Source organism: Heteronotia binoei, chromosome 17 (genome assembly GCF_032191835.1).
Source record: "Heteronotia binoei isolate CCM8104 ecotype False Entrance Well chromosome 17, APGP_CSIRO_Hbin_v1, whole genome shotgun sequence".
Lineage (NCBI taxonomy): Eukaryota > Metazoa > Chordata > Lepidosauria > Squamata > Gekkonidae > Heteronotia > Heteronotia binoei.
In genome coordinates this window covers 38,278,679-38,289,474 of record NC_083239.1, presented here as the reverse complement: position 1 = coordinate 38,289,474, position 10,796 = coordinate 38,278,679, and the positions used below count along the sequence as shown (strand labels likewise).

General features: G+C 46.2%; 1 protein-coding gene across 1 annotated transcript; it reads right to left on the bottom strand.

The window, feature by feature from the left end:
* Positions 1-2,486: 2,486 nt before the first annotated feature.
* LOC132585804 (protein NKG7-like) lies at positions 2,487-10,289 on the bottom strand. The gene is made up of 5 exons (XM_060257681.1): positions 10,118-10,289; positions 8,480-8,626; positions 6,232-6,345; positions 3,753-3,775; positions 2,487-2,639 (listed from the first exon to the last, which is right to left on the bottom strand). Exons 1-5 carry the CDS (start codon positions 10,287-10,289, stop codon positions 2,487-2,489), a joined length of 609 nt encoding a protein of 202 aa, XP_060113664.1.
* Between the last annotated feature and the right edge of the window lie 507 nt (positions 10,290-10,796).

The following is a 10,796-nucleotide window of genomic DNA, read 5'->3' as shown; positions in this document are numbered from 1 at the left end:
GAATTTGGTTGAAACTCTGTGGTTTCACTCAAGGATGCTCTAACAATTTGCTAGAATATCCCCACATGACACCGCTGAGTTTTAACCAAATTCCTAGAGTGTCCCGCACAATGAGCCTGGCATGATACATCACTTCCGGCAGCTGTGGGGGACGTGGCAGCCCTATTCTTTCCCCCTTATCTAGGGGAACTCTGTGATAACTGTTCTCTTAGAAGCCCCGCCAAGAGAAAAGTGTCTGAATCTGTGATGGATTGTGGGGAGGAGAGAGGTTTGTTTATGGAATTTGAATCCCACCCATCCTCCAAAGATCTCAGCGCTTTGCACAGTTCACTCCTCTTCCATTTTAGCTTCACGACAGCCTTGTGAGCGAGGTTAGGCTGAGATAGACAGAGAGAAACCAAAGGTCATCGAGTAAATGTTAAATTTCTTTCCAATCCAACACATCAAGCACTACACCACACTGGCTCTCAACTCCCCTTTGTATAACTTAAGACTCCCCTGACATTCGATGTGAACAGAGCAGAGAAGAGAGGAATAGCAGGGTAAGAGATCAGAAAGCTCTGTCAGTCTAGTTTGATCCAAGATTGTGTAAATATGCCCTCATGTGAGGAAAGGGAGGAACAGCCACAGATTTCACACAATGTTTTGAAGACTTCATAACCACAAACTCACCAGACGGGGGCACATTTCCACTGTTGTATTCTAGCCTTACAGGAAGTTCTTTAAAAATATAAAATTGTCACGTGGTTCCTGAAGTTGTGGTCAAGAAGACGAGCTCTGCCTTATCTGCTGGGTTGGGTCCTGCCACTCATTTCCATGAGGGCTCGTTTTCACCAGTTTCCCCCTCCTGTGGTAAAACTCCACTGTGAGCAAATACCCCTCTATTCCAGCAATGGACATTGTGATCTCTGGCTTAACGAGCAGGATGCTTAAATGCACGAGACTTTCAAGTATCTACACTAGGCATAGGGCTTGCCCGACCTATGCTGAAGGGGGTTTCAGTCATCTAAGCAGCAAACACACTGATTGGAAACTAACAACTCTACAACACCTCCCAGTCAACATCACGTTCCAACTTGGCTCCGCAGAACAGGAGGAAAGAGCGCCTATCCTGAGCTGTCCAGCTTCCTGGTTCCAGAATCGCTAGTCCAGCCTCATGGTTCCAGCCTCTTGCCACCAGGGAAGCCATTGCTCAGGCTAACAACAGCAGCTGTCACCCTCTTGTATCTTTGGAAGCCATAAGAATGAAGCGGGAGCCCTACATACACAGTATGTGCCTCAGACTTTGCATAAGCCCATCAGGTTGCATCCTGCCAGCCATCCTGAGCCAGATGCCAGACAATGGACTGTATTACACCAGATGTGTCAAGACAAAGGACATTCCAGAGGCAGAGACCATCACCATTGTGTTTTGTTGGGTGTCACTCTAGATAACAAATTTGGCTCCATATTGACCCTTTAGATAAACCCTATCAAGGAATGCTAACCCTTCACCCTTAATCCCTCTCCCCACATCATCCTGGAGCATCCCACTTTCTATATGTCATGTGACCATGTATCACATCCCATGTGACCCTGCAACCCCGCCCATCTGACCCCCTAAGGGCATCAGATAGTCCTTAAGAGGTCATCTGACCTGCTCCCCCTAAGGGCATCAGATAGTCCTTAATAGGTCTAACACACCATTTCTCAAGTGTGCTTCATACAGTTACCCTACCCTGCTGTTTGAATCCACCCCCTAAACCTGATCAGTTCAGGGTCCCCAATAGCTTGCCATGCAGGTCGTGTCTTGCTACCTCATTCCCTTTTTGTCGCTATTGGAAGCTTCAAGAGAAGATGACGATAGGTACAGTATTCCCTTGTCTATGTTTTACCCCCACATTACCCCTATCAATTTCATATCTGTTTTCCTAGGTCTGTGTGAGTGTTGTATGAATTTATTGCCTGGCATGTATGTACTATTTTTTTTAATAAAAACCCCAATTATTTTATTTTAATCAGTCTCCTCATCAATTCAGTGAGTGTCTGAAGGCCATCTCCTGTATACACAGATTCTGTATCCCTTGGAGCCATAGTTGCCCACCTTTTAAATTCCCCAACCTCTTATTGAGGGCAATTTGGCTTACACTACCTCCACCTTCATGCTGTTTCTTGGTGTCCAAAGTCCCCCCCACCCCCGCCCCAGCAGCATTTGAGAGGCATTTTGGGCTGCAAAAGGATGAAAAGGAGGCAGAGAAGTTGGGCTTTGCTGATGGAAATACTTCTGTCTGCTGAGATTTTTGGCATCACCCAGGACTCTCTCTTGTCCCAATACAATCACAGACTCACAGATTTAGAGAGGTCCTGATAGCGGCACTTGCAACTGTGAGAAAAGGTGGCTGTCACCCACTATAAAAACACAATAGGAATGACTGCTGATTTCTCTTGCAAGTCAAGCCTCTCAACCTGCAATGAGTGTCCTCATGAACAGCCTGTCCCTTGTTTTCTCAAGACCCTCTCTGACCATTTTGCTCCTGTTGAGGGTCTTGTTCCCCTTCATTCAGGTCAGGGTGAGGTGGGGTCTGCTCTCTGCCTTGCAGAAAAGACTGGTGCTTTCCCCTTCTTAGACCAGCCACTGAATCCAGATCCTCTTTTGCTTCCTGGGAGCACAAAGCAGCAAGAGGAAAGGATCCAAATTCTAAAGGATTGGCTTGGGATGCTTGTTGCTAATATGGTTATCTACTTGGAGTTGAGAAATTCCTGCAGATTTGAGGGTGGTGCCTGGAGAAGGCAAAAACAGAGGAGAGAAAGTACCTCCGTGGGGTATAATTCCATAGACTCCATGTTTTACCCCCATGTTTTCCTAGGTCTGTGTGAGCGGCCCTAAATGGCCATTTTGCCCAGGGGAACTGACCTCAATAGTCAGGAGAAAGTTGTAATTTTGCAAGATCGTCAGGCCACACCTGGAAGTGATGATTTTGCACTCGAAGACACTCAGGGTTCGTTCACTCTCTCATTTGCATGGCTTGTGTGCCCCTGTTGCTTCAGTTTTCTTTTCCACATGTGTTTTTATCACTCTAGTGGTCTCTTCTATATTTAGGACTGCCAGGTCCAACTCAAGAAATATCTGGGAATTTTGGGGGTAGAGCCACTTCTGGCAGAAGATCTAAAATATGGCTTAGTCACAGACTTTTGGAGATGCTAACATGATGATATCACTTCTGACTTTTCACTAGAAGTGATGTCCTGGTGTTGGAACACTGCCTCTTTCCTGCATTGCTCTGTAGAGCACCATCAGGAAACCATATAGCTACATTTTCCCATTGGGATTTATCCCCAGTGGTCCTTCTAAACCAGTCTTCTGTTTCACACAGGAGCCAGCTTGCTGCTCTGGGGCCTAGAGGACCATAGAGGCCAAGGCCTCTTTCTGATGTTCCCTCCTAGCACCGGTATTTAGGGGTTTCCTACCTCTCAAAATGGAGAATCCATTTAGCCACAATAGCTGGTACCCATTGATGGACCTGTTATATCCGTTGTTCAGAACATCACAGAAACACCATTGTAAAGAACATCATGCCTCTTAAAATAATTGGGTATTTATTTATTTTTAACTACACATTTTGGACAGAGAAAATTTGGACACAGAATTGGCTATCTAAAATCATGTCTTCACACAAAAGTGGGCAGCTTGAAGCTGTCTTTCTTGTTTCTTCCAGAATGAGCTCCCTGGATCAGAACTCAGCACTACCCATTTAGCATCAAACCTCACGTACAGCATCTATCCAAGCAAGCCCACCTGTCAAGGATGAAAAGAAATGTCATCAGGATAAAGGTGAAGTCGAAGGGAGCCTCTCCGAAAGCATCTGGACCACTGACGGATCTCACTGCTCATTCAGTTCTCAAAGTCCTTCCATGCTCATAGTCCAAGACCTATTTCAGGGCTCTGCCACCTTTTGTAAAGAAAGAGCCCAAACTGCGCCAAAAGAGAGTTGGTATAAGCAGGGGTGGAATTCTAGCAGGAGCTCCTTTGTGTATTAGGCCACACACCCCGATGTAGCCAATCTTCCAAGAGCTTACAAGGCTCTTTTTTGTAAGCTCTTGGAGGATTGGCTACATCAGGGGTGTGTGGCCTAATATGCAAAGGAGCTCCTGCTAGAATTCCACCCTGGGGTGTAAGAAAGCCCAGTGGCATAACTGAAAGTTACAACTTAAGAAGAAGATTTTTGGATTTATATCCCGCCCTATACTCTGAATCTCAGAGTCTCAGAGCAGTCACAATCTCCTCTACCTTCCCCACCCCCTCACAACAAACACCCTGTGAGGTAGGTGGGGCTGAGAGTGCTTTTACAGCAGCTGCCCTTTCAAGGACAGCTTCTATGAAAGCTATGGCTTACCCAAGGCCATTCCAGCAGCTGTAAGTGGGGAGTTGGGAATCAAACCCGCTTCTCCCAGATAAGAGTCCGCGCACTTAACCACTACACGAAACTGGGTCTCCAATCTCCAAGTCACCAATAACTGAAATGTTCATTAAGTATTTGTACAGTATTTCCAGGCTATACTGTACAGGCTATTGTGAGTCCTTTATTAGGAAGTGACACACCATGGCTGGGTTCACACAGGCAGCTTCAGGTGCAAAGGAGGCATCCCAAATTGGGCCAGTTCAAAACGGAGTGGATTATTCCTGGTCAGACACTCCCACGTGAGTTGCCTGTACCCCGCACGGGGGGCGCTTTCGTTCAGTCAGATGGCTGTTGCGCACCATCCCCTTAGCACGGTTTGGGTTTCTTTATTCCCCATTCATTTTAGTTCTCATGCGCATATGCACTCATGCGTTCAGTGGCTATGTTTTTTTTGTTTTTAAAAAGCCAGAAGCAGCTTGGGACGGCCTGGTGGATTCACACTCGCTTATACGCTCCTGCGTTTAGACGCTGGGAAGTTGGATGGCGTGTGGCAGAAGACTTTGCTACCACTTCCCAAGTGGAAGCTTTTTGAGACGCCTCAGAGATGCCGGAGGACAAGGTGAGTACGGGAGTGGGATGGGAGGCAGATGTGCACATTTGAACTTGATTTTTTAATTTTTCTGTGAGCCATCCCTCTGTTGGCTTAAACTGCCCATCTGGATCCAGCCTATGTCATTAAAGCACAGGACCACCCTGAGTGAATTTTGGCATAAATCTGCCCTGGCAACAGGCAATCCAGAGTTCCATGCCTTTGCTGGCATAAATTTGCCCTCAGTTCATACTTGGATTCCTGGTAAATGCTCACCTCTGTTGTTCCACTTTTTGAAAAGCCTCTAAGGGTGATTACTGACCAGCACTTTGGGCCAACTCAGAGATGCCTCAGAAATCGTCTCAAAAAATCCTTCCACACACAAACATCTGCTACTCATCCCCATCCCATACTCATCCCGGAGGCCTCAGAGTGGCTCGAAAAGTTACTACTGTTGAAATGGTAGCAAATATTTGAGCCGCACACCAGTCACCTCCCTGGTGTCTGGAAGCAGAAGGGTAGAAAGGAGGCGCCTTGGCCAAGCCGCCCCCAAGCCATTTCCAATGTTCGTTTAGGGTTTTTTTTGGTAAAACCTAACCAGAGCGCTTGAGCTCACAAGCACTTGACTCTTCACGGGAGAAAAAGAGCAGTCCGGCTTCTGAGGTGCTTCCCCATCTGAACGCGCCAAGTCGCCTTGCAGACAGGATGGGGATGCCTCAGCAGGGAGTGTGTGGAAGCTTCAGGGCGGCTTGTTTTGAGCCAGCCCAATTCGGAACGCCTCCCAACCGCCCCAAACTGCTCATCTGAAATCACCCTAAGAATCTCTTTAAGTCCTAGAAAATATTTTACCTGCCTTTTGCCTTCTCAAAGTGCTTCTTTTTTTGGCATTACTTATCCTCACACTATGCTTAACTTCAGGGGTGGAATTCTAGCAGGAGCAACTTTGCATATTAGGCCACATATCCCTGAGGTAGCCAATCCTCGAAGAGCTACAAGGCTCTTTTTTGTAAGCTCTTGGAGGATTGGCTACCTCAGGGATGTGTGGCCTAATATGCAAAGCAGCTCCTGCTAGAATTGCACCCCTGTGTTTACTTAAAGATTACCTGTCCTTTTTAGAGTGTTGTCTTTGGTTCCTTACTGAGCCCCGTTGGTGTCTCGAGGCAGAAGTTGCAGAGGGCTGATGTTATCACTTCCAGAATGACTCCAAATCATTCATGAAAAATCTCATTATGATCAGTTCTAATCATTCAGATACATACTCACCGGTTAAAAGAAAGAGAGGGGACGAGGTCCATCCAATAGCAAAGGACCACCCATATGGGAACTGTTGACTGTACACTCCTGTGAATGTGGACATGGCAGTCATGGAGCAAACACCTGGGAACACACAGACACACACACCAAAGGAGTTATCCCTTAGGAACTCACAATTCCTGCAGAGCTCTCGTACCTGTCTCACCACGCAGAGGTGAGAAGAAGGGAAAAGCTCCGTGCGATAAAAATCTCCACTACATTTCAAATAACAATAATACATTTGTAATCATATGTTAAAGTTGCGTTTATTCCATTCTATCCAGACAATATAGCAAAATATACCAACATTCAATTAGAAACAAAACCACTTGTGTACAAAAAGAGCCCCGTGGTGCAGAGTGGTAAATCTGCACTACTGCAGTCAAACTCTGCTCACAACCTGAGTTCGATCCCCGGCGGAAGCTGGGTTTTCAGGTAGCCGGCTCCAGGTTGACTCAGCCTTCCATCCTTCTGAGGTCAGTAAAATGAGTACCCAGCTTGCTGGGGGGAAAGTGCAGATGACTGAGGAAGGCAATGGCAAACCACCCCGTAAAAAGTCTGCCATGAAAATGTTCTGATGCGACGTCACCCCAGAGTCAGAAATGACTGGTGCTTGCACAGGGGACTACCTTTACCTCTTTACAAAAAGGAACAGAGAACCAACCAATACCACGGATGAAATCCTTCTTAAAGTCTCTTAGGGTTTGGCAATTTTTCTGTTCCATGAAATTCAAGTAAGTCCAACTGTGTGTTGTTCCAAATTCCAAAATAGTTCCAGGTTGCATCCAGTTGCATAGCAACAGGCAGGGCTTTTTTTTGTAACAGGAACTCCTTTGCATATTAGGCCACACACCCTGATGTAGCCAATCCTCCTGGAGCTTACAGGAGGCCCTGTATTAAGAGCCCTGTAAGCTCTTGGAGGATTGGCTACATCGGGGATGTGGCCTAATATGCAAAGGAGTTCCTGCTACAAAAAAGCCCTGGCAACAGGCAATCCAGAGTTCCATGCCTTGTTTCGCTAGTGCTTTGTCTAAGTTTTTACAGTATTCCAACAAGCCTTTATAATCCACTTTAATGACTGTAAGCTTCCAGACAGAGGAGTTGATAGTCCTGTTCCAGAAGTCAGAGATTTTTAGCAAAATGGATTAGGGTTGCCAGCTTCCTCCTGGCAACCAGTGGAGGATGGGAGTGGACTTATCAAGAGCAGCAGGTAGGCCCAGCCAATGTACAGATACATGTCTACGTGACTGTTCACATGACCCAGAAGTGACATCATCACTTTTGGGACTTCAGGGTGACACTCTGGTATTTGGGCAAAACTCTATGGTTGGGGCCAAATTTACGATAGAGTTTTTGCCCAAATACCGGAACGTTGCCCTGAATGTGGCGTGTAGGGCAGAGTTGTTCCACCAGCATTTGGTTGAGGACAGTGAAAGCTGCTTCTTCTTTTTCTTCTTCTTCCTCCTCCATCATCATCATCATCATCATCATCACCACATCATCACCACAACCTTTCTAGCACTCCCCTGCAGCTTCTTTGAGACAGTGGTGCTACTAGAACTTTTAGTGCCATCTTTAGATTATTTGCTGTGCTATTGATTTTACCTGGTTTTAATCAACATACTTATGATATATTTTAATGATGTATTTATGCATCCTGTTGTACACCACTCTGAGTCCTGTTCTTCAGGGGTGGGTGGTTCTAAATAAAATTCAATAAATAAATATAATTAAACAAATTGCACGCAGTATCACACTTCTATGACTGCTGTATGAACTCAATATCCCAATAATGTGATCTTGGGTCAGTTGTGCAGCCTCAGCTTATCCTATCTCATAAGGTGGTTGTGAAAATAACATGGAGAGGAGCCCTGCTTAACCTGCTTTGGGTCACAAAGCAAGGTATAAGCCAAGTAATCATTCAGTAGATAAGAAACAAAATAAATTTTTAAAGACAATAAAGGCGTAGCAAACCTGGGGAATGAATGGAACCATGAGCCAGAGCTTTTTTTGCAGCAGGAACTCCTTTGCATATTAGGCCACACACCCTGATGTATCCAATCCTCCTGGAGCTTCCAGTAGGCCCTGTACTAAGAGCCCTGTAAGCTCTTGGAGGATTGGCTACATCAGGGATGTGTGGCCTAATATGCAAATGAGTTCCTGCTACCAAAAACAAACAACCCCCCCCCTCCAGCTTCTAGCCAATTAAGCAACATACCTGCTACAAAGCTGGCCGACACGACAAGAACCTTTATGGAAATGGAGCCAACGTGGGTGTAGAAAAACGAGGCACAAAGGCCAAAGAAGGAAACAGCGCCGGCAACCATTGCAATTAACAGGAAGGCTCGAGTGACGTGGATATAAGCTGCAACAAGAGAGAAGGGGCAGGGAGGCGAGGGGTTCAATGTGCAAAAACGAAACACAGCAAAAAAGCAAACTTGATGGCAACACGCATATGATTATGTCCACAATTTTGTGTGTGTGTGTTGTGTTGTGTTTTAGTAACATAGAAGGACTGTACATGTGCAATAAGCATTGTGCAATATGAACAAGAATCTAGATGTAAAGACAATGGCAGCAGTATGGCTTTTTCTAGTGCTTTATAGTCAACGAATAATAGAAATTGGGAAATTGGTAGAGCATCTGCTTGGCACATGGAAGGTCCAAAGTTCAATCCCTGGCATCTCCAACTAAAAAGGGACCAGGGAGTAGGAGATGTGGGAGACCTCAACCTGAGAACCTGGAGAGATGCTGCCAGTCTGAGTAGACAATACCGACCTTGATGGACCAAGGGGCTGATTTCGTTATAAGGCAGCTTGATGCGTTCACGTGAATCACTGCAGAAGTCTACTAACACATTCTCCCCCCAGCCCCAACAGCACACACATTTAATCCCAACAACAGAATGACTGATCCACACTTGGGTGTACCATGTCTGTAGTTGTCCTGTCCCAGAATGCAGCAGTGCGGGTCCCGACAAGAATGCCTAGGACGACACATTTTCAACCTGTGCTGCACCAGCTACACTGGCTTCTGGTTGAGCACTGAGTCAGGTTCAGGGTTTTGGTTATGACCTTTAAAGCCATCAGTGGTGTATCTGTGGGACCGCCTTCTCCACTATGTCCCTGGAAGAGGATTATGCTCTACTGGTCAAAGCTTACTGGTGATCCCTGGCTCTAAAAAGGTCTGGCTGTCCTCAACTTTTTCAGTCCTGGCCCAACCTGGTGGAACTCTTTGCTAGAAAACATCAGGACCCCATGGGAACTTCTACAGTTCTGCAGGGCCTGTAAGGCAGAGATGTTCCACCAGGCTTTTGGTTAAGGACAGCGACAGTTGCCTGGCTGGCCCCTCCCCACCCCCCTTCCCCTTAGGGTTCCCTTACCGCTGCATCCGGAAATCTGGATTTAAAAATCTTAATAGGACACTATTGGGGTTTACAATTATTGTTTTAATCATTTTTACTGGTCTTAAATGTTGTATTTATAAACTATGATGTATACAGGCCAGAGCCTGGCTTTGGTCGGGATAGGGTGATTCATTAAGGAGGGAGGAAAGGAAAGGAAAGGAAAGGAAAGGAAAGGAAAGGAAAGGAAAGGAAAGGAAAGGAAAGGAAAGGAAAGGAAAGGAAAGGAAAGGAAAGGAAAGGAAAGGAAAAGAGGAAGGGAGGGAGGAAAGGGAAAAAGGGTGGGAGGGTGGGAGAGAGGAAGGAAAACAGGAAGGCAGGCAAGCAGGAAGGAAGGAAAGGAAAGGAAAAAGGAAAGGGGAGGAAAAAGGAAAGGAGGGAGGGAGGAAAGCAGGAAGGCAGGCAAGCAGGAAGGAAGGAAGGAATAAGATCTGGCTGTACATATTACCTTACCTAGAACATTCATCCCAAATGATCCACAAGCATTATCACGACACATTTGCCACAATCCTGCATGTTTGCTTTGGTCTGAATCCACTATCCAGTAGTCTGAAACCAGGGCAACAATGAGCAAAAAGAGGCTCGCAGAAGAGAAGAAGCAGGCAGCGATCTGCAGACTTTTCATAGTGGAGGATGATCGGGGTGTGTTGTGGCACAGCACAATGAACCTGGGGGTGGGGGGAAACCATGGAGGTTGTGACATATGTATAGCAGCCTATTGAGGTATGCCACCCAGCAGTGACCAAATAATGGAAGACCTTGACAATGCTCCATGTGTGCAGCAAATTGCAGAGGGCTTAGGAGACAGGAGGTGATGTTATTGCCACTGTAGCCTTCCGCATCGGCATGGCATTTCTGCACTTGCGACAGGGTATGTCCATGTGCCTTCCTTGCCGTCTCCAATGCAGAAAGGGTTGCCAATACAGGGTGGGGTCATTCCTGGGGATTTGGAGGAGGCAGAGTTTGAAGAGGAGCAGGAGTTCAGGATTTGCATTTCTCCTAGGCTTTAGGGTATAACATAGCTTCAGGATGGGAAAAAGCTGGAGTCCAGTAGCACCTTTGAGACCAACAAAAGTTTTATTCAGAATGCACACTTCATCAGACATAAGAACATAAGAGAAGCCATGTTGGA